Genomic DNA, 25,067 nt, shown 5'->3' with positions numbered 1-25,067 from the left:
CACAATATATAATAGCTCTAGAAAGGTATGTCCTGAATCATGAACAATAATGTGCAATTTGACATCTAATTTGATTCAAATCCGTGGCTCACTCGTTTTGTCTTTTACTTCTCTCTTCTTTATTTTTATTGTGTTTTTAAATTATCACTAAAAGAATAATGTTTCAATGATCAATTAAGTAATATATTGACTTTTCAAATTGACGATAATTAATTTATTACTTTTAGCAATTGAAATGACAATTTTGTAGTTTCGGGTACTCTTAGATAATCAATAATAGGTAAATTATTTCATTGGAATTATTTAAAATAAATTATTTTGATAATACAATTAAAAATAGATAAAATTGTTTATAATATTCATTTATATTTAAAATAATCATTCATCAAAGATGAAAAAAAAACTAATTAAAAAAATGAGTTGTTAATTTTTAACCCCATCCTCTTCAACCTAGTCATTGTCCGCGTATAGTAATAGTACTGACCATGACAACGCCAACACTTTGGAACCCTTCAATATGATGACAACAATGACATTATGTAGGAGTTCCTCATCAATTCTTGTTCTCCAAAATGTTTTTTTTTTTGTTGTTGTTGTTGTGCTAGATGTGTTATTGCATTCTACAAGTACCCGTGGATTTGAAATAAAGCAAAAAGTGGGTGGGATGGAGCATAGGGTAGATCAGAATAGCTATTGTACGTGTGGACACTATTGGTTTTGGTTGTTTCACATTTTAAATCAGTTGTACTACAACCAATATAGAAAACTTTTCTATGTCCTATAATCAATGTAAAATACTTACTTTAACCCATGTTAAATGTCTATTTTACATTGGTGTGTGGTAAAATTATAAATTCTTGTCTTCAAATATTTGTTTTTTATGATTTACTACCATTAAAAAGTTTATAAAAAATGTATGCATGTTTCTAAAAAAAAATTATATAAGCATAAAACTATAACTTAGGATTGTATATGAGTATATAGATAATCCGTAAACTCAAACTTATTTGAACTGATCCAATAAATTTGGTTCCAATATTTTGAAGGTTTAGATGATACTTAACTCAGCCCAATAATAATAATAATAATAATAATAATAATAATAATAATAATAATAATAATAATAATAATAATAATAATAATAATAATAATAATAATTTTTATGCATATTTATTTTTCAGGCATATTTATAATATAATGATGAAACTTACTCTTTTAGGTTGTATTAATGTTTGCAGCTTGGTTTTATAACATTTCAATAATACAATATATTTATTTTAAATATTATTTTGTATTAATGTTAATTGTTTATATTGATAACAATATAATAAATCAACAAATTTTTTATAGAATTAAGTTTATATCGTTATTTATTTTATGGGTTGATAACATTATAACAATACAACATATATTTATTTTATTTTTTTTATTTTGTATTATGTTAATTGTTTAAATTGATAATAATGTAATAAATCAATAAATTTATTATAAAATTAAATTTATATTATTATTTATTTTATAAATTGATAATATTACATTTATACCAAGATATTAAATGATTTAAATATATTATAAAATATTTAAATTTCTTCTTAAAAATTTAATTATGTTAACATGGTTAACTCAACTCAATATAACTCATGTGATTGGATCCGTTGGATTGGATTCTAGAATAAAATTACACATTCAATCCAACTCCATCAATCCATTAATTTATGAATGGTTTAACGAAACTAGTCAAATCCGACTCTGGAACACCCGTAGTAATAATATTTACAACAGTCGGTTGAGCATATCCGGGTAATAGTAAAGTCAATCGAGTACCATTATATGCATTAATAGAATTATTTAACCTTATGTGAGGTTGGTGAACATTTATAAAATCAACACCTTGGGTATCCTCATTAATTAGATACAACTACTACACCCCTACTACAACTTACAATGTTCTCCAATTAAGACTAAATCTTAAAATGGATGAATTAATTAACTATGCACATCAAGTGAATATATTACCTAAAATTAATTTTAAATATAATTCATCTTCACTGTTAGAGAGAATATAGACTATACCTTACAAATAACACTCTTTTTTTTTCATGAAACCTGATCATAATCACTGATTTTCACCAAAATTCTTCTTAATGGAAAACTTTATCATATAATATAAAAAATTAACGATAATAGAAAAAATATTATCTTTTAATTCAAATTTTCCTACATAATTGTGTCGAGAAAAAATATTAAAAATGTAAATTCAAAGTATAATTCAATTTTATAAAATTGATTTATAAGATAAGAATTATTATTTACATACAAACAATAATCTGACAAAATGTGAGATCTTTGACATATCGTCACATCAAAGACTAAAAGTTTCAAATATAAAATTTATAAGAGACATAAGAAAATTTATTAATATTAATTATTAAAATATAAATTCTTATACTATCTTTAAAAAGTAGGTAATAAAACTAATTCAATCTTAAAAATAAGATTATTTTTCATTTATATTATTAATTTTACCTTATCATAAGACATAGGATGTTAAACAGAGGATCCTAATCGTACCCGCATTTACCTGCTTCATGAAGCAATCTCTGTTCTATGAGCTGGCCACTAGGTATAGGTTCACTTTATTTTGCTTTTTTAATACTTTTCTCCCTTTTTTTGAGGTCAGTTCATTTCGAAAACTTCAAAGAGATGGGAAAAACATATTTATTATTTTATGCGTGGAGCTGTAGTACTTTCTTTTTTTAAAAAAAAAGAAAGTTAAAATAAGCTGTAGTACATGTTAGACCACGTTGTAATTGATATCATAATTAATATATCCTGGATAAAAGTCACTTTGAAATGTGAGTATTTCTCAGTGGAGTTATATAAGGGAATTACTATGAAAATTAAAGAGTTTTAATACATTAAATTATGTAAATAAATAAATTTTAAAAAATAAATTTAAAATAATATAAATTTTAGATTAAAAATTTGTATAAGATGAATCAATAAAAAGACTAATTAAAAAAAATAATTAAAAGATCAATTTTCATAACAAATTTTGTTTATATGTAACAAAATTAAAAAATTAAAAACAAAAAATTATAATAATATTATAAAAATATTAAAAAATTAAAATAAATAATACAACTGAAAAACTAATTTATACTATAAATTCCAAAATAATATAAAACCATTTTATTAAAAAAATTTGTGTTCCTAACATTTCTCATGTGTGTATATATAGTCTGGATTTCAAAAGTGAAAAGAGTGCCACTCTTAAAAACTATCTTGTTTTGCCTCCTAATGGTTGATGATCCTGCAACAAAGTTTGTCCTATGCCTATAACTTGTTTCGCTGAGTTTATAACAGATCTAATCGACTCAAAGGTTTCTAAACCCCAGAATTTCACAGCTTTATCAATAGAACCTAATACCTATAAAACAGTTTTTGAATTTCAATATCTGGTTTCTCAATCATAGAGGACTAACTCAATCCCAAAAGTTAACAAAACGCTAACATTCGTTTTACATATCATCATAAATAAATTTAACCATAGTTAATCTCTCTATTCATTAATTATTTAAAACTTATAGATAAATAAGATAAATATATCTCTTTAAATAATTTCAAAATCTTATTTTCTTATTTAAAACATTTTTATCTGTAAAACCTCTCAATTAATTAATTAAAAATTTTATTAATTTATTTTAAAAAATTCAGGATGTTACTTGTTTTCTTAATTTGGTAAAATGTATTAATTATAAAATTTTTAAAGAACATACATTCTAATTGATTAGGAGAAAAATGAGTATTAATTAAGAGAAAGAAATAATATAAGACATACACTATAATTTGTTTGAAAATATTAATATTAATTAATTAGGAAAGAGAAATGGTATAAAAGAATTTTTTAATAAAATATATATAAATATGATAAATTTATTAGTATCAACTAACTTAATATATATTTTTTTAATTTTGATGAATTAAGTGATTAAATTTTACATTTAAAAACAAAGTAGTATTATATTAAAAAGAAACTAACATCACACTTAGTAGTTTTCTTTTTCTTTTTCTAACAGCATACTTGTTACCATGTTATGGGAGAGTAGAGGTGCCAAAATAAGTCAAATCTGATGGGTTAATTTAGCTTACCACAAGTCTAAACAGATCAGGTTAAGATATAAAAAAATTATATTGATTTAGATTAAATTTTAACTTAACTACTTAATTTGTGAATCAAACGGATTCGAACTAAATAAGATGGATTGACCCATTTAATTCATTATTATTATTATTATTATATATATATATTTTATATAATTTTTATTTAAAATTTTAATCGATATTTTTTTAATGTATTTACATTTGAATCAATGATACATTTTATTTCTAAATATGAAAAATTATAATTCTTTATATTATTTATTTAAAATAAAAATATATTAATTTTTTTTTATTTTTAGAAAAATGTAGTGAACCAACCCTAATTAACCTACCAACTAGTCAAACAGAATTAAAATTCTTTTAATTCACCAGAAAGTGAACCAGATTATATTTACCCATTTATGATTCGTTAACCCGTGACACCACTATGGGAGAGGGAGTATTTTGTTTTCCTGCTTAAATTTAAAACCTCGGTGAACTGCAACCGTGGAAAATTTTATCTCCAAAATGTACTAAAATACGAAGGACTCTCTTATCAGTATCATCATTATTATGGTTCAGACGCCCACCCGTTACCTCAGCTTTATCACACATTTTCCTCGGCTACAGACAGAATTTTGAAATATCTGCTAGAAATGTATAATTTTTTTTTCTAAATTATATTTTTATCTATTTATAATATTTAAATGTGACTTTCGTTTCATAATTTTTAATTTTACAGTTTTAATTTTTAATTTTAAAAAATTCATAATTTTAATTTTATTATTAAATATTCATCCATTTATCATTCAAATTACAATTTTAAAAAAGATAAGAGCATTTCCAATGGAAATAACTCATTTGAATTGCTTCATGCATCGAAAAATAAAAAAAGTGGTCTCCGCTATGTCAGCATTAAGTAACTCAAACAGAAATTTACTTTAATAATAAGAAATTTTAAGAAATTCAACTTTTAGAATTTTTTAATTTTTTAATTTTTAATTGTTAATTTTTTATTTCTTTAAAACATCTCTTTTTCTTCTTCTTCTCTTCGTGAGAGGGTTTTTTCATTTTTCTCAACCTTCCTTTTCTTCCAACTCCATCTTCAAACTTTGTCTACCGTTGTCGCCGCCGCGCGCAGGTCCAGCCAGAACGTCTACCCGCGACAGAACGTCCACCAGCGCGCCTCCGCTGTCCACCCGCGGCAGAACGTCCACCAGCATGCCTCCGCTGTCCACCCGCGGCAGAACATTCACCTCTGCTGTCCACCGGCGCGTCTCCGCTGTCCACCCGCGCGCCGCCACCGTCCTACCGCGCACCTCCGCCATCCTACCTCGTGCCTCCGCCGCACCTCCTTCAGTTCACAAAAGTAAGCAACCGTTGCTTCACTAAGCAACCCTCTCTCCTCTGCAAGAAACTCTTGCTGCCACTTTAGATCTCTCCAATGGTAAGAAACTGATGTTGGAGTTGCTTGATGAGTCAAGCAACTCCCATTGAAATTGCTCTAACACTTAAGTACAATTTTTTTAAATATGATTAATGTTATTTTTTAATCAAAATTAAAATTTTACAATTAGTGAGACATACATGAAATGGAATTACATATAGCTAAAATAAAACTTTAACTTTATTAAAAAAATAACACCATTCACACATTAAAAACCTATAGTTAATTTGGGCCATATTAATAATGATGGCAGGGACCATATAAATATTGATGCAGGTATAACAGTGACATTTTCATATTCCACGTGCAGAATTGACGAATGGACTATATTCGTCGGGACTATATTTTAAAATTGACTTAATTGCATTTTTGATCTCTCAAGTATTGTAATTGTGCAATTTTGATCCTCAAAGTTTTAATTGGATAATTTTAGTTCCTAAAAAATTACAATTGTGCGATTTCGATCCTTCAATTTTTCATTGAACAATTTTATTCTCTTAAATATTATAATTACGATTTTAGTCTCTTCCATTAAAAATTTAATAATTTTAATATATATATATATATATATAATATTTTAAAATTATACAATTATTTGTCTATTCAAGTTAATGCATATTATAATTTTTTTTAATGTATCAAATGATATATATTTATTATTAAGAAATAAATAAAATTTATATATTATTATTTTATAATATTACTGATAAATTATTATCAATAATATTATTAGTATATTTATAGATAAACTAATAATTTGATATTAATAATATTACTGATAAATATAATTTATTGTCTATTAAATATACTAATAATATTATTGATATTCATTTATCAGTAATATTATAAAAATAATAATATATAAGTTTTATTTATTTATTAATAATAAATATATATCATTTAATACATTGAAGAAAATTATAATATGCATGCGTTAACTTGAATAGACAAATAATTGTATAATTTTAAAACATTGTATATATATATTAAAATTATTAAATTTTTAATGGAAGATGCTAAAATAACAAAATTGTGATATTTGAGGGACTAAAATTGTTTAATTAAAAATTAAAAGACCAAAATCGCACAATTACAATCCTTTAGGGACTAAAGTTACCCAATTAAAACTTTGGAGATCAAAATTACACGATTACTATAGTTAATTTTTTACTTTTAAAAATTTTGGCAGGGGCCATATTAATAATGATGGCAGGGACCATATAAATAGGGAGTTGCTATGGTACCCTCAAAGATTGAGAGGTTTCAATACATTCTTTTATGTAAATTTATAAAAAAAAAACTAAATTAATTATAAAATGAATAATCTAAATTATATTTATAAAATGAAAAGTAAGATAAAATTATAGAAATTAAAATTATAAGATTTCAATAATATTATAAAATATTAAAAAAATAAAAAATTAATAAATAGTAGAAATAAAAAATTATTAAAATTACAATATAGAAATTCAAAAATTTTAAGTGAAAAGATAAAAATATACTTAAAAAATTATTAAAATTAAACTATTTAAATATATAATAATATTATTACAAATAAATTAGAATATATAAAATAAATAAAATGATTAAATAATTTAAAAATTAAAAGAATAAAATATCATAAATATTATTTAAATAAATTATTAAAAATATAAAATATAAAAAATTATACCAGTATCCTCTTAAATAAAATGGGTACCATAAAATTTCTTGTATAAATATTCATGCAGGTATAACAGTGACATTTTCATTTTCCACGTGCAGAATTGACGAATGGACTATATTCGTCGGGGCTATATCTTAAAATTTAATTACGAAGAGAACATTCGTGTTAATTATGCAAAAATATGACGAAGTCTAAATCATAAGTAACCACTGATACCGTATCACTTTCAAGCATCACTTCAAAGGAAAGAGGAAAATCTAGCTATAATGAGCAGTAATTACCAATGCAAACTAATATCATGCAGAAATCAGCATAGAAAATCTGTCATATGATCTAAAAAATTTGAAACAAACCCAAAATTTGTAGGAACATAATCTTTTACTACAATGAAAACAATAACTGTGAAACATCTGACGTAAACAAATCACTTAGCAGTAACTCCTTGATCATAACAAGCAAAAAAATACTGTTAATAACTGGATAAGGTGTGAGTGTTTAAAAACGGTTCTGATGTGGCCAAAGTGTGTGAGTGGCCAAAAACATGGAGTTTCTAAGCCTCATCACTTTTCTACTCTTCCTAGTGGTGCCAGCAACCTCTTCTTCCCAATATGTGGGGAACAAGCTACTCAGTAATCGCAAGATATTCCTAAAGACGGAGAACACAACCTCTTATGCTGTGATTTTTGATGGTGGTAGCACCGGGACTCGTGTGCATGTCTTCCATTTTGACCAGAACCTAGATCTCCTTCCCGTTAACGATAGTTTTGAGTTTTATGATAAGGTAGTGACATGACATGCTTCGTAAGTTAAGGTTAATTACATGTAAATTAAGCATTAATATCTTGTGTTCTTCTTATGCTTCAGATCACACCAGGTCTAAGTTCTTACGAGGATGATCCTGAAGAAGCTGCAGAAACTCTCATTCCACTTTTGGAGGAAGCAGAAAGCTTGGTCCCTGAGGACTTGCGCTCCAGTACCCCCGTTAGGCTTGGAGTATGTCTTTCTGTACCTATTTTCTCACTTACATTTGCTTTGGTTAGATAAACTTCCCAAAAGCATGAGAAAAATAGTAAGAAAAATCAAAATAATTATAAATTAAAACTAATTTATGGGACCTGTTTGGATGAGTTTAAAATTATTTTTGAGAATATTTTCATTAATTGTTGGTAGAAAAATTCTTAAAAACGTTTTTAATTTATGTATATTAGTTAAAAATAAGATTTTAAAAAGATAATAAAAAAGAACTTGTATAAAAGTAACTTTTTGTGTAAATTAATTTAAGTTATAAAAGGCTTATTTTATTTTCCTTCTTGAATTGCTCGTACGTCCAAAAATGTTTACAGAGAAATTTATAAAAAAAAAATTCCGAATCCTATAAAAATGTCAAATTAATTATCACTTGCAACTGGTTCCATATGGGTTTAGTACATAATATCTTAACTAAATTACGTTCACACATCCCACGAGAATGCACATTACTCTTATTATTTTAACATTTTGGTTCACTACCTTTACACGAGTCACAGTATTATTTTTTTTTCAAACAATTAATTAATGAGTTATGCCAAAATATATTCGAAACTGCTGTGTATATTGATCATGATATGCAAATATATACATGAAACGTGAAGAAATTATAAGCTAGAATTACGCCAACTAATATAGCTGGTATCCTAATTTTGTCTACTGATAGATATCAAATTGATATGCATTGCTGTCATGTTAAGATAAATATGGAAATTACAATCATGGCATGATACGGTAGTTGCAATCATATATTTTATTTTATTCTTATCACCCCCCCTCAAGATGGAGCATGGAGGTTATGAATGCCCAGCTTGCCCAAAAATGAACCAAATTGAGTGGCGCCAAGAGATTTGGTGAAGAGGTCAGCAAGTTGATGGTGAGTGGACACATAAATAGGTTGAATGCGATTGTGTTGTATTTCATCACGAACAAGATAACAGTCCACTTCAATATGCTTCGTTCGTTCATGAAAAACAGGATTTTTGGCAATGTGAAGGGCTGCTTGGTTGTCACAATAGAGATTCATGGGCTCGGAGTGGGGAATGCCCAGACTCGAAAGAAGACCTTGAAGCCATTTCAACTCACAGGTTGTGTTGGCCATAGATCGATATTCTGCTTCAGCGGAGGATCGAGAAACTGTGTGTTGCTTTTTGGTTTTCCATGAAATGGGGGATTGGCCAAGGAAAATAAACCAACCTGTGAGAGATCGTCGCGTGAGAGGACAACTAGCCCAGTCTGAGTCACACCAACCATAAAGACGAAGATCACTTTCCCTTTTTAAGAGCACACCCTGACCCGGTTGACCCTTTAAATAACGCACCACACGTAGTGCAGCGCGCCAGTGCTCCTCTCGCGGTTGGTGCATGAACTGAGATAGGATGTGAACACTGTAGGATAATTCAGGCCGTGTAAAACACAAATAAATAAGGCGCCCAACGAGGCGTCGATATTGGGTCGGGTCGGATAGTAGTTCACCATTAGCCAGTGCTAGACGATGATTTTCTTCAATGGGAGTGGACACAGGTTTCCCCCCAAGCAAACCTGCTTCAGCTATGATGTCCAATGTATACTTCCGTTGGCACAAGAAAAGTCCTATAGGAGACCGGGCAACCTCCACCCCAAGAAAGTATTTTAATTTACCTAAGTCCTTCATATGGAAACATTGATGCTGATAATCTTTGAATTTCGCAATGGCCTCACTGTGATTACCAGCAATGACAAGATCATCCACATAAACTAACACGACCAGTTGTACATCTCCTTTCCGAAAGATGAACAAGGAGTGATCTGACTGAGAGCGTTGAAACCCGTATTGAACAAGAGCATTTGAGAGTTTAGCAAACCAACACCGAGGAGCTTGGCGAAGGCCATAAAGGGACTTGCGGAGACGACACACCATACCCTTTTGAGACACTAAGAACCCCGGTGGTAGTTTCATGTACACGACTTCCTCAAGATCTCCGTGCAGAAAAGCATTATGGACATCCATTTGATGGAGTTCCCAGTCTTTGGCTATAGCCACTGCCAACACTGTACGGATGGTAACCATCTTTGCCACTGGGGCAAAGGTCTCGTCATAGTCAATCCCTTCGACTTGGTGATTGCCCAAGACAACTAATCGTGCTTTGAAGCGTTCAACACTCCCATCAGAGTGATATTTGATTTTGTAAATCCACTTGCATCCCAGAGGCTTTTTGTCTGCCGGCAAAGGGGTAATGTCCTAGGTTTCATTAATTTGGAGAGCATGGATTTCACTAGCCATGGCATCTCTCCAGCGAACATCCCTAACAGCTTCAGAGAAATGCATAGGTTCTCGCTCTTCGTGAAGAGCTGCAAGAAAGATTCGGTGGTGCAAGGAGAATTTATCACAGTTTAGGTAATTTGTCAATGGATAAGACATACCTGAGGAAGCGGACTGTGGAGTGCGGAGTGAGGGCCCGATTTGTATGGTGGTGTTAGTGACATAATCACGAAGTTTCACAGATGGCTGTCGGACACGGTGACCTCTTCCAAGCGGTGCAGGGACAGTATGCATCTCGTTTCCCTCTTGTTCTATCGTCATACTGTTAGTGGGTTCTGATGGGAGAATAGCCTGGGAAGAGGGCTCTTGTTCATGATACTCATCGTGGCCCCCCCTGAATTCAGTTGTGGGCACATCCTTTGTTGTGGATTTATTTTCACCAATCTCCGCAACGTGTTTGTCATTATTTGTTGTATCAAGTCCAGGCAATGCTTCTTCGACAATGCCAACATCAACAGAGGGCAATTCCACCTCCAAATGTCCACGACGGGTGAGAGAAGCAAACGGGAATTCATGTTCTACAAACTTGACATCTCTCGAAATCCAAAAAACTTCTCTTTCCAAATCAAACAATTTCCATCCCTTCTGTCCAGCCGAATATCCAACAAACACACACTTGCGACTTCTACTTGCAAATTTGTCACCCTTCCTATCTTGGTTATGTGCATAACACAGGCATCCAAACACCCGTAGTTGTTCATAAGAGGGTGGCTTCCCATTCAATATTTCATATGGAGTTTTTCCTTGGAGAACTGTTGAGGGTGTACGATTGATCAAGTAACCCGCGGTCAAAATGCATTCACCCCAGAATCTAAGCGGAAGTTGTCCCTGAAACCGTAGAGCTCGTGCTACATTTAGGATGTGTCGATGTTTTCGTTCGACTCTCCCATTTTGCTGAGGTGTTCCAGTGCATGAGGTTTGATGGAGTATCCCATGTTGCTGAAAATATCTTTGGAGACACATAAACTCGGTTCCATTATCACTTCGTATCGCTTTGACTTGTTTCTCGTATTGTCGTTCTATCAAAGCGACGAAATTCATTAAGGTTTGTGACACATCTTTCTTATTATTCAACAGGTATATCCACACAGCTCGAGAACAATCATCAACTAGAGTTAAAAAATAAGATGCACCACAAGAAGAAGGAGTTTTATATGGACCCCATAAATCACAATGTATTAAATCAAAAATGTTGGATGCTTGAAAATTACTTAAAGGGAATTTATTCCTACTTTGCTTTGATCTCTCACACACTTCACACGTTTGATTTGTGTTCTTATTTCTATGCCCGTTGCTCACATTCGGAATTTTCTCCACAATCTGATAGGCGGGATGTCCCATTCTCTTGTGCCAAATCTCGAGTTGATCTTCTGCGTTGATTTGATAAGCCTTCATGCCACTCACACCACGATACCAATAGAGGCCATCTTTCCGTTCACCCACTCCAATCAGCGTCCTCGAAGTGTGGTCCTGCATTGCACAAAATCTATCAGTAAAATGCACTGTACATATTGCTTCATCTATCAATTGTGACACCGAAATCAAATTGCAATTCAACTTCGGGACATATAGGACATTTTCGAGTTTCAGTCCTCCATCAAGGAAAACTGATCCTTCTTTGTTTGCCAGCACCAATTCACCATTTGGCAATCCCACAGGGCACCCGTCTAAGGCTCGGCTCTCCCACCAGTTTTCTAGCGTTCCTGTCATATGGTTAGAGGCGCCACTGTCAACAATCTACAATTCACATGTTTTCTTACCAGTCATCTTTTCAGTTTCATTTGCCTTGTGAGAATTCAACATGGCTGCCAAGATCTGCCACTGCTCATTACTCAGTCCTGCTACTTCTGGCTTTCTAGTTTCTGACCTTGAGTCATTGCTACTTGCACCAGTATGTGCCACATTGACACGAGTTGCTCCTCCTTTCCCTCGGAAGGACCCTATCCTTGGTTGATTTCTTCTAATACTTTTGTTTTCATTCCGTGGCCTCTCTCCCCACCAATCTGGATAACCAATGACCTCGAAGCAACTGCCCTTGTCATGTCCTGTCCTTCCACAATGCCCGCACACAACTGATTTTTCTTTTGCTTCATTACGCAGCTTGTTCTTAGTCTTCGCTCGCACAGCCAGTCCCACAATCGTTCCTCGCTCTTCTTTAGACCTGGTGATCGTTCTCACCCTTTCTTCTTGCACCATGGTGGCATATACCCGATTCAATGAGGGCAATGGATCTGTTGCCAAAACATTTGATCGTGCTGTTCCATAGTTCTCGTCATCCAGCCCCATCAAGAACTGATGAATTTTTTCTTCTTCTCTCCGTTTCTCAAGTTTAGTTGCAATATTACACTTGCATCCCCCACATTTACATTGTGGGATTTGCTCGTAATTTGCTAGTTCGTCCCACATCGTTTTCAGCTTCCCATAATAGGCAACCATAGTCATTCCTTGTTGTTTGCATTCTGCCAATTCCGACTTTAGCTGCTGGATTCTTGGTCCGTTCACGATCGAGAATCGTTCCTTGATGTCATCCCACAGGTCCTTTGCGTTTTCCATGTAGGCAACAGTGGAACGCAAACTGGGTTCTATGGTGTTTAGTATCCAAGACACAAGCATCAATTGAATTGTCCACCAATCTTCCATCTCAGATGTGTTTTTTTCAGGTTCCTGGTGAGTTCCATCAATGAAACCCCATTTTCTTCGAGCCCGCAAAGAGATCTTCACCGCCCTGACCCATTCCTCATAGTTTTCTCCTTTTAATTGTACTTGTGTAATCACGTTTCCGGGATTATCACTAGCACTCAGATCGTAGGGTGATGGCATTTTCTTCACTGCCACGGTTTCAATCTTCTCTTCTGCCATTTCAGCAGTCCAATTGCGTTCTCGGGCTGTTGGATATCAGAGCTTAACCTAGCTCTGATACCATGCCAAAATATATTCGAAACTGCTGTGTATATTGATCATGATATGCAAATATATACATGAAACGTGAAGAAATCATAAGCTAGAATTACGCCAACTAATATAGCTGGTATCCTAATTTTGTCTACTGACAGATATCAAATTGATATGCATTGCTGTCATGTTAAGATAAATATGGAAATTACAATCATGGCATGATACGGTAGTTGCAATCATATATTTTATTTTATTCTTATGAAGTTAATACAATATTTAAGAGTACAAGTAAATATTTTTCAAGCAATTTGAAAAAATGTGTATAATTTCACGAAAGTTTAAAGGTTTTATGTGTAATTTACTCTAATATCTTTTCAATTTTTTTAATGTTAGGCAACTGCAGGTTTAAGGCTGTTGGAAGGGAATGCTTCTGAGCTAATATTAGAAGCGGTAACCATGAGCTTCGTTTCTTATCCTTTTTAATTCTTTAGCTGCTTCGATAAGTAGGCTTTCAATGTTTAATTAAAGCATTCATTTTCTTAATTATGTTTTAGGTTAGGGATATGCTGACTAACAGAAGTTCCCTGAGCCTAGAATCTGACGCAGTGGCTATTCTTGATGGAACCGCCGAAGGTTCTTATATGTGGGTGAGGCTTAATTATCTATTTCATGGGTATTAAAAATATTAATTAATTTTGTTGATAATATATTATTAATTCATTATCAATTTATATTATTTTTCCTTCTAAAACTACTTCTAATATTAATGATGTACTTAATTCACTAATTATATTATAAATTAAGAGAAATGAATATTAACAAGTTACTGATCTGAGTGATATTATGTTGAGTTTTTTTAAGTAAGATTTCATATTTGAGTTCTGCATGAGAAAAATGTGATTGGAGAGAAGACCCAACTAGGGAGTCAATTAAATTCTCTAACAGAAATTAGTCATCAATCAAAATTTACCGGACATAGTTAGCAATTTTTTTAAGAGAAATCATTAATATAAATACATAATATTTAATCATTATGTATAGAATGTATTTAAAAGTGTATATTCGCTCTCCTTGAATTTTAAGTATGACATATATGAATGTTTTAAAGAAACTTCTCCATAAGCATTTTTATGAAAGAAAATAGGAAGAAAAATGAAATTGGTATCTCCTATTAACTTATTTAAATTTTTATTAACTTGTTTTAATTTTTACTTATTTTTTTTCACCTAAAATTAAAGTAATTCTAGAAAACCTCATACCCTTTTTGTTGGTTTTGTTACTTACTTAAATTTACTCCACGCCAAAGTTTTCTCAGCCCTTCGTTTCAAGAACAGACAGTGCACTTTATGAAACCCACCAAAAATGAATGGCTGCCCTACCTTAATAATAGAAACTCTATCTAAGCCGTGGGCCGGGCTATGTGTTCTCATTTATGCCTAAAAAAGGTTTCATCATGTACATAACTGTCTTTTAGCATATATAATATACAAATATATTTATTATATAATTAAAATCTATAAAAAATTATATATTTCAAAATATAAGTTAGATTTAAAATAAATACTTTAAAATATATAAATTATATTTTATATTTATGATAAATAATTTATATTGTAACAAAATTATTTTTATTTTTAAAATTTATTTTAAAGTATTAGCATATAAATTATAAATAATTATGATAAATAAAAATTTGAATTTGATAAAAAAAAATTAAAAATTCAACAAACTCTTTTATCAAAGAAAAAATTGTATGTAATATATAAAAGTTGATTTTTTATTATTATTTAGGGATACTATAAATAAGAGGCTCTCTTGTAGTATATTTAGATAATATTTACCTTTATTTGTTTTTAGCTTAAAAATTCCTTTAAAATTTAAATAAAAAATAAAAAGTTGAATCTAAATTTAAGCAGTTTGATCATTTAATAACTTTGTAAATTAACATATAAAACCATTTATAATAGGTTAATTTTTTTAGTAATTCGCTTTTAGATTTTGAAATAAAAAAAGAAAAGAAAAAGTAGAAACTAAAGCTCATTTTCATTGAAAATTAATTTAAAGAAAACGTTAATTTTGTTGCTTCTTATTAATCTCTTATAAATACAAAATGGAAACAGCAAATGTTTTCTCAAATTAAGTACTCCAAAAGAGTGTTTTATTTGAGGAAACATTTTATATTTTCTTGTGTTCTCTTTTGAATTTTACAAATATCACTTTATTTTCATTTTATTTTCTATTTTCAAAAGTTAATATAGAAATTTGTAAAAAAAAAAAACAGAAAACAATAAAAAATAAATTTATTATTTCCTATACAAACTTTTGAAAATACGATATAAAGTACGTAAAAAATGAGGTGACGGATTTGTAATTAAAAGGATATCAGAAAATTAAAATAGATAACTTAAAAACCAAATGTCTCCTAATATTATTGTTCATATTAATCTTTCATAAATATTAAAAAAAATTAATAAATATTTTGTATTACCTTTACTTAAAAATCAACTCATGCCATAATTTAATTTTATTTATAAAACATTTATCAACTTTCGTCAAAAACTCTTTGTTGCACATTAACCTTTTAGAAGATGGCAAGATTATCTTGGGTGTGTGGGCTTGAAACCGTGAAAGCATGATAGATGATGACAAAACTTATACCTAAATATAAATAATCAATTTACATAGTTTTAAATTAAAATTATTCTTATATTGGTATACTTATCAAACATATTTAATGGTTTTATCTTGTGCCGGTTCTACCTGCTTCTTTTTCTCAATAAACTCTTCTTGCTTATGAAAAAATATAAATTTACAGTTAGACTACTTTGATTCAGTTTTACACTTCTTTTAGATGAAAAAAAATAAAATGATCTAACTTTGTTAAAGTTGGACTGCTTTCATCCATATTATTGATCAGTGGGTCAAATATGATAGATAGCACAAAATCATGAGAATACAAAATGACAATAATAAGAAGCTATACACTCCCCCAATATCTTAAGTAGTTTATGAATTAACAATACATGTAGTATGTATTTTAATTAATTTGTTTTGTCTTATCTTGCAACAAATTTTTGAAGGTGGCAATGAACTATCTATTGGGAAATTTGGGGAAAAGCTTTTCACAGACGGTGGGAGTTGTCGATCTTGGAGGTGGATCAGTTCAAATGGCATATGCAGTCTCAAGCAATACAGCTGCAAATGCTCCAGAAGCACCAGATGGTGAAGATGCATACATACAGACACTTGTAGTTAATGGAACAACTTATAACCTCTATGTTCACAGGTTTCTTCCTCAATTTTAATTCATATTCTTTCCACAATATCAATTCTTTAAGTTTGGACCAACCTTTTGAGAATAACCACTTTCAAATTTGAAGTGTATATAAAGGCAGGTAGATAAACATTCTTTGTGACTTGTGCCACTGCTAATATGTTGATCAAACATCTTTCTTTCAGTTACTTGTACTATGGTAAAGAAGCATCGCGTGCAGTGATTATGAATGTCACCGGTGATTCATCTAACCCTTGCATTTTAGCCGGTTATAATGGTAAATATATACTCTCTTTTTTTTCGACTTAGTTGCATTTTTTAATCGTCTATGTAGTATGATTATGTAAATTTTACCATTTAACTTTTAAAATCACACATTTTAACATTAAATATTCAAAAAAAATTTCACATTTTTTATATATTTTGATATTTTACTAATTGATCATCTAACATCATTAATTAACGATTGATATAATACATTAATACTTGATATAATATATTAATTATTAACATAATATATTAAATTATATTATTTTTATGTTATATTAGTAATTTACATTAATAATCAATGTATCATATGTTATATTAATAGTCATTTGATAATGTCATAATTAACTATTAGAATAATAAAACATGTGAGATTTGAGTAACAAACTTTTAAAAATCAAATGAAAAAATTTATAAAATTGTATAATATGGTCATTAAAAATGTAATTAATTTATTTTTTGAACTCTACATTTGATAAATGCTGGATATAAGTAGGCTTGGGATTTTGAGTAGATTTTTTTTATAAAAGCTTTTAGTATGCCAATAACATGTAGACAATTTTTCTATACTTTAAAGGGACCTACACATATTCGGGAGTTGAATACACGGCCTTGGCCTCCACTTCTGGCTCTGATTATGACGAATGCAGAGAGATAGTTCTTGAAGCTCTCAAAGTGAACGAGACATGCTCATATAAGAATTGCACTTTTGGTGGGATATGGAACGGTGGTGGAGGAAGTGGACAAAGCACTCTTTATATCACTACATCTTTCTATTACCTGGTTATAGATGTATGTATTAATTTGTTTTATTTAATCACGATGTAGTTTCTTTGCTAGCTTTTATATATATTTCCATCTTATACAAATTAAGTTTTAATAAGTTTCATATTTTGATGTTATTGTTTATGTTGTTTATTTTTATAGTCTGGTATAGTTGATTCAAATAAAACCAGTGCCACAATTTATCCTGCGGAATACAAGATTGCAGCTGAGAAGGCTTGTCAAGTAAAACTTGAGGATGCTCAATCCACTTATCCACTTCTGGACGAGGATGTACTTCCATACATTTGCCTCGATCTTACGTATCAATACACGTTGCTCGTCGATGGATTTGGTATGATTAATTGTTGTGAAGTGATATTTTAAATTAAATTTCCACAATCCCTTCTCACACTCAGTATTAAACATCTTGAATTTCTTTTTTTTTTTTTTTATAAAAAATTCAATAACGGGTTGATAATTGATTACCTGATAAGTTTAACAACAATTAATAATAAAGTTTTCTAATACACAATATGGTTGACAACTATATTTGTTAATTATCTTCATACTCTCACTATCTTTACTTTCATTTGTTGGCAGGCCTAGATCCATATCAAGAGGTTATAGTGGCAAATGAAATTGAATATCAAGATTCTCTTATAAAGGCAGCATGGCCTCTAGGCAGTGCCATAGAAGCCATATCTTCTTTGTCTTCGTTTAAGCGATTGATGTATTTTATGTAACATATCTAGAGAGTTTGAGCTATCTCTACTAAATAAAATGAAGCTCGCCTCTTCCTATCCTTTATTCCATTGTGTATAACGAGATCATCTTTTCCGTTAGATTCATTTGCCAATTCTTTATAATTCACAAGGGAAAATAGCACACAAAGAACATGTTAGACACACCCTTTTTAATGCAATATTATTGGCATGTGACTTTCGACAAAAGGAAAATCAATCAAATGTCTTTTAAATGTAGAAGTTATTTTACTTATAAAATTTAATTCAAAGCTCTTATATATATACATACACATATATATTAGAAGGAATTTACTTATTTTAAGAGTAAATTTACTTACTTTCTTTACTAAATAACTTATATTTCATATCAAATTTTAACGATCTAATCGTTAAATCAAAAAATTTTAATACTGTTTACAAATTTTTTGAAAATTTAAGAATTATTTGATACTTTATTTCATTAATTTAAATTGATAGATAATCAAATATTTTATGGGGAAGGTTTAGGGTTTGGGAGGTCTTTATAACTAATAGAAGAAATAAGTGAGGAAAATGATATAGGTTTGTCAGATTTTTTAATGTTCAAAATGACAAGATCCTAGAAGCACCACTCGATAAAGTTTACTTTGGTAATGTTAAACTACAAGTAAATATCTCAAAGTATTGGTGAGGTGAATGGAAAACGTCTGAAAGAAAAGGTCTTTTGAGGGAGGAAGAGAGGTAGATGGTGTAGAGAAAAAGGAGAATAAGGGTTGAAACAAAACTACATTTCACAAACATACACACAAGTAGTCCAACAAGGAAGCAAAGAAACAAAGTTAGTATGAAGAGCTAAAGGTGGGGGACAACTAAGAGGTAAAAATTAAGGATGGAATGACATCACTATATCATTATCATAAGAAAACACATAATAGATCAAAGACAACTAGTTAGCTAGGAAGACTCAAAAATCTAGAATTGTTTTGACAGGTTATAAGAAACATGTATAATACAAGGGATGGATGAAAAGACCATACAAAATATGAATCTTAAGGAAGACAGAGATATTTGGTCCTTATTTGACTCAATCAAGAGATGAAGTCTAGATTTGGTCTTAGGCAACCAACTAACTTGGCTTTATTATATTGGTGAACCCATTCACAATGGGGAAATAGTTGTTTTGCAAGTATTGTTGGTATATTTAAAACCCTTGTTTCTCTGGATAATGACACAACTAATTTTGGAGCCTGTCCAATATACTACTAAAGTTAAAATTAATGGTGTCATTAGGCAAGTGAGGGTCTTTAAAGAAGTGGTATCATTTGTTAATCAATGTAAGTGTTGGTTATGGAAAAATGGTTTAGAATCCATTTCCTCCAAATAAAGTGAGCTAGTAGCTAACATTTGTTCACCAACCTCAGAATGCTTGGAGGAGAATATTGGGATGGATGATGAATACAATGAAATGGTGGATCTCTATTGGAGTAAGTTAGAGGAAGAAAGTTTGAATTATTACCAAAAGGTTTCTAACCAACAGGTCATCCAAAAAGGAGGTCACATCATGTCACATATACTAAGAAAAAGTGCAATTGGGGAAGGGAAGGACATTCTATAATTAGTGAATACTGGGTCTAAGAGCCTACAAAGGGAGAGGGATGCAATAGTGCATGATACCTTATGTAAAAGTGGTAAAGGTTCAAAACTTGTGGTGGAAAGTAATGTTAGGGAGGGACTTCATGGGCTACGAATCTCACTACATGTGGAAGACTCACCAGATAATGGGCCTCAAGCTGTGTACTAGGGGGTCATAAAAACCCAAACTCCCCAAATGCATTGTCTAAAGGCACTACAGGAGGAAACAAGGGGGTAACATTTTAGTGGATCTTATTAAACGAACCAATTATAAGAATGTGTTAATGCTACAATAAGGGCCCATTATTATTATCCAAAAAGTGGCACGTTAGGGAATGGTAGAAGTACAAACATAATTGAATTGGAGGGCCCTCTAGGAAGAATGAAGGGCATGCATGAAGTGCCCTAACTACAAGCCACCTATTTGTGCACAATCATTAGAAGCTGGAATAATGGAGGTCACAATTAGAAAAGGATATAGGGGGAACATATATAAGAAACGATCAGAAGGAGAGCTACAAAGGTTGAACCATTCTAACGGATCCTATTTCACATTCTAGGAGGTTAGAGAATCTTGTGAATTGCCTAGAGGCAGATGTACAATAACCATTGGAACGATTAATCACATATTATCAACATAACCATTTGAATAGAAGAATGGATCATTTGTTCCTGTTCTTCGTAAGTGTGCTCACTTAATTTTCAAAGCATCCAAGAAGAAAGTGGTCAAATTAGCTTTTCATTCATTTAACAACTCTTTGTCAGATGGCGATATTAGAAATTGTAACCTAATTTTCTGGTTGAAGAAGGAGACTATAGAGGCTAAAAAATTATGGAAAATAAGAAATAAATTAGGTATTTCATTTAGGGGGAGAAGAAGAATATAATATCCATAAAGTGGTGGAATTTGAAGAAAATGATCAATAAGATAGACAATAGTTGGTTGGTAATGAGTGTAGACACCCAATTTCGTCCGGGGGCATACAAACAAGGAAATGGACCTTTGTTATGAAGGAAATGAGCTCCCGAAGCATGCAAACAATAGGATAGGACATCAGAAGGCCTAAAGCCCAAATAAATTAGTTTTAGTGGCCCGGAACGGGCTGTTCCAAAATCAGAACAAGTCGTTCCAAGCCACAAAAAGGCCTAAAAACCTAGTATAGAACGGGTCGTTCCAAAACTAGAACGGGCCATTCCAAATTAGGCAAAAGGCCTAAAAGTCTTAGGCTGGAACGGGCCGTTCCTAAACCAGAATGGGTCGTTCCAAACCGCTAAATAGCCTAAAAAACCTAGTTTGGAACAGGCCATTCTAGCAATGCATTTTTGTGTTAATCTCAACCCTAGAACGGACCGTTCTGGTTTCAGAACAGGCCGTTCCAGGGTAAGAATTTAACACATAATGTTCAGATCCAGATGGGCCGTTTTGGCACCCTTCTGATGCCTATAAATAGACCGCTTGGGCACAGTTCTCAGGGCCTCAAAAATTTCATCCAAGACTCCTTAGAGCTCAAAATTTCTCTCTCTCCTATTGTATTTCTTGAGTTTTGTGAGGCATATTGTAGTGTGAAAGGTTGCCACAAAAGCACCTAAAATCTCCATAGTTGAAGATCTAATAAAGCTTGCTACGAGGTATTACTCATCAATCTCTTTTTCTATCTTTCTCTTCTTTTATTTCGTATATTGCTATAATAAACATAATCATGTAGATATCTTAGGGTTCATCGTGTAATTTAATTTTCATGTAAATAATCATTAATAAAGGGGATTAAATATTTAAACTATTAATTCTCATTACGTTATCTTCATCATAAGGTACCGATTTAGGACGTTGTAGGGGTGCTTAATACTTTCCCTACACGTAACCGACTCCCAAACCCAATTCTGGTTATCAAGGTCATTATTGGACTTTTAAAAACCTTTTCTTTTTCCAATGTTTTGAGTAAAATATTGGTGGCAACTCCATGAACCTATTTTCAAAACCATTAATTAAGGATTAGTTTGGTGTCCGGGCATTCCTTAATTGATGAAATTTTCAAAAGGATGTCTAAATCATAGGTCGCAAGATTAGAAATTTTTGAGTCGCGACAGATGGCGACTCCACTGGGGAAGTTTTAAGAGGGTCAGGCCCATATAAATGATAAAGTTAATAAAATAAGAATAATAATTTAAATATTTTTTCCCTTTACTTTGTTTGTTTTATTTGTGTGGCTTTAATATCTATTTGCCTGTTTAAATTCTGCACTTGTTTGAATAAAAATTGTACACAAACCTTTGCACACAAAAGTCCCCCTACACCTGGGGGCATGAGGGTATTAAACATAGGGAGTAGTTGATGTACGACCGGCCCAAGTTTGGCCTTGAAGCCTGTGAGCCTTGTCGGAAATCACACTCAAGGTGATAACCGGTTACTCTAGCCCGAAATATTGTGACAGACCTTAGATTTTGCTAGGTGACGACGATAGAGATACTAGGTCTCTATAATGGGGGCACCTTGGGGGCCTTAAGACCAGTGAGATTAGAACTGTCTTATACAACGCACTTTTCTTACAGGAACCACAGACCAAGGATTTTGAATGTGACTTCCGTGGGTTTAAACATTTGTTTGAGCATATGTGTGTTGCATTTGTTGTGTTCTCTTTTTGTTCATTTCAAATAGAAAGTGATTATAGAAAAAAAAAGATATCAATAAAAAAAACTAACACTCTTCTGTATACCCTAGCTCTAAGGCATCATATAGGATAGTTTGTTTCAAAAAAAAAACAAAAAAAATATAGCAAAAGTCATGCATCATAACCTTTAGTAAAATAAAAAAAAACTTGATAAAATTTAGGTAGAAAATAAATATCATGCATCTCCTAGGATAGTACATTAGCATGCATCCATTAGAGATGGAAGACACATATAATAGTATGCAAGGAATGTTCTCTAAACAAAAATCAATGAGAATGATATTCATTGAATTTCTCAAGTGTATTTGCATTCTATTTTATGTTTCATATAGATAACACGCCTTCCTTGTAAATAATAAATAAGAATAAAAATGGAAACCTAATCTGTGCGTATTAACCGGATAATGGAAATCACTGTAATCAAATACTAACCTGACACATCAAATCGGGGAACACTTATCAGTAATTGGGGGCATCACACGCTCAAATCAACTATTCAAACACTGAGACTTTCCTATGCGAAAACGAAAATTGTCGGGATAGGAGGAATGATCAAGAATTGGCGAATCCTTGCTTCTAGGGAATTACAAGACAAAACCCAATTGAAGAATAAAGGCATTGCATGAAAAAAACCCGCTAGGATAAAAACTTGTAAAAGGCGTCCTAGGCAAAAATTAGGGTGAAGAAAAAAGAATCAAAATCCCGATAGGATATGTCCTATGCAAAAGTTAGGGATATATAAAATAAGAAATGTCTATCTGAGTTGGAATCGAAAGGTGGCTCGAATATTCCCTTCGAAAGTAAGAATTCATAAAGGTTTCATTCCAAATTTAAAACACCGACGTTCAAGCAAGTGGAACGATTTTTTTGAAATTATTAAATCATTCATGACTCTCTAGGGGGCAACCTTCGTCTATCTCTCTGTGTATGAATCACGAACTCGGGGCATGCCCGGGCCTTCAAGCTTTGCTAAAGGGGCACGTGTAAATTGAAAGTACTGTTTTAAATGCCATAGCACTCTTTTGTTTCTCTTCTCTCTTTAAATATTCACTCTAGGTCTCATCCATCAATCCTTAACAAACAAAATGTATTTGCGACAAAGATGTTACTCAATAATAGTATGGAAAGAATAACAAATGAACAATCAGGAATCCAAACATGACTAGGGTTTAATAAAAAAAAGGGCATCCCACGCAAACGCTGCAAAAATGAAAGCCTGGCAGAAACCCACTAAGGGGCTATGCAAAATTATGGCAAGATCCGTTAGGGGACCCACAATCAAAAAGGGTAACCTAGGCAAAAGTAAGGATCAAAAGAAAAATGTCTGCTAGGAAACACATCCCAAGTGACCTAGGTAAAAGTTAGGACGTTAAAGCAGCGACTTGAGTTGAAAATCGAAAGGTAGCTCCGGGGAATCATTCAATCAGAGCACGACCCCAAGTCATCACTCCACTTTCCAAAAAGGATAAAACACAATGTTAGCTTCTTTGTAGCAAATATGCTTTGTTTAATAACCATAAACACTAAAGCCCACCTTGACCATCCATTCTTTTAAAAACCCCTTTTAAAAAAAATCCTTCTAACATCCTTTTGAAAAAAAATACAAACATTCCCTTTCTTCTTTTCTCTCGAACCTTATGGCATTAAAATGGTACCGAAAAGATACATGGAAAATGCACAGTGAATACTCACAAAGGGAAGATAGAGATGTCCCTGAACAGAGTCTGAAGACCTTTGACCAGATAATTAAAGAGCCACTAAGACCTTGGGTTTAAAGGAATATATACCGACAATAATCAAAAATGGCACGGACAGAAAGGAATCGTCAACATTAACCTTAATGCGTACAGGTTAATATTTTCGACAACAAATTAAAAATTGAATTGCATGTTTAGGAACAAACACATGAGCATAAACTTCATCGCATTCATATGAGGTAGGGGCATATGGAAGGGTGTTACACAAAAAAAATAGAATAAATAAAAGAATCATTCTTGTCTTGCATTTTCATTGCATCCATGCATCCATGCATTTTACTTGCTATGGGTCAGAAGAACTCATCAAGACAAAGCTATAATCATTAATAAAGGGGATTAAATATTTAAACTATTAATTCTTTTTACGTTATCTTCATCATAGGGTACCGATTTAGGGCGTTGTAGGGGTGCTTAACACCTTCCCTACACGTAACCGACTCCCGAACCCAATTATGGTTATCAAGGCCATTATTGGACTTTTAAAAACCTTTTCTTTTTCCAA

At 31.5% G+C, this 25,067-nt stretch overlaps 2 protein-coding genes across 2 annotated transcripts; one reads left to right on the top strand and one right to left on the bottom strand.

The window, feature by feature from the left end:
- Nucleotides 1-7,768: 7,768 nt before the first annotated feature.
- Nucleotides 7,769-18,592, top strand: LOC109810487 (nucleoside-triphosphatase). The gene is made up of 9 exons (XM_020373967.3): nt 7,769-8,037; nt 8,121-8,249; nt 13,873-13,929; nt 14,034-14,126; nt 16,560-16,765; nt 16,939-17,030; nt 17,598-17,812; nt 17,948-18,137; nt 18,386-18,592. The coding sequence occupies exons 1-9, from the start codon at nt 7,798-7,800 to the stop codon at nt 18,526-18,528; spliced, it is 1,365 nt and encodes a 454-aa protein (XP_020229556.1). The 5' UTR covers nt 7,769-7,797; the 3' UTR covers nt 18,529-18,592.
- On the bottom strand, nt 11,929-13,443 carry LOC145956779 (uncharacterized). The gene is made up of 2 exons (XM_083072463.1): nt 12,345-13,443; nt 11,929-12,054 (listed from the first exon to the last, which is right to left on the bottom strand). Exons 1-2 carry the CDS (start codon nt 13,441-13,443, stop codon nt 12,020-12,022), a joined length of 1,134 nt encoding a protein of 377 aa, XP_082928589.1. The 3' UTR covers nt 11,929-12,019.
- Nucleotides 18,593-25,067: the final 6,475 nt, after the last annotated feature.

The sequence above is a fragment of the Cajanus cajan genome, chromosome 4, assembly GCF_000230855.2.
Source record: "Cajanus cajan strain Asha chromosome 4, NIPB_CcT2T_4, whole genome shotgun sequence".
Classification (NCBI taxonomy): Eukaryota; Viridiplantae; Streptophyta; class Magnoliopsida; order Fabales; family Fabaceae; genus Cajanus; species Cajanus cajan.
The sequence above is the reverse complement of the archived record's forward strand: the minus strand, read 5'-3'. Positions and strand labels throughout refer to the sequence as shown.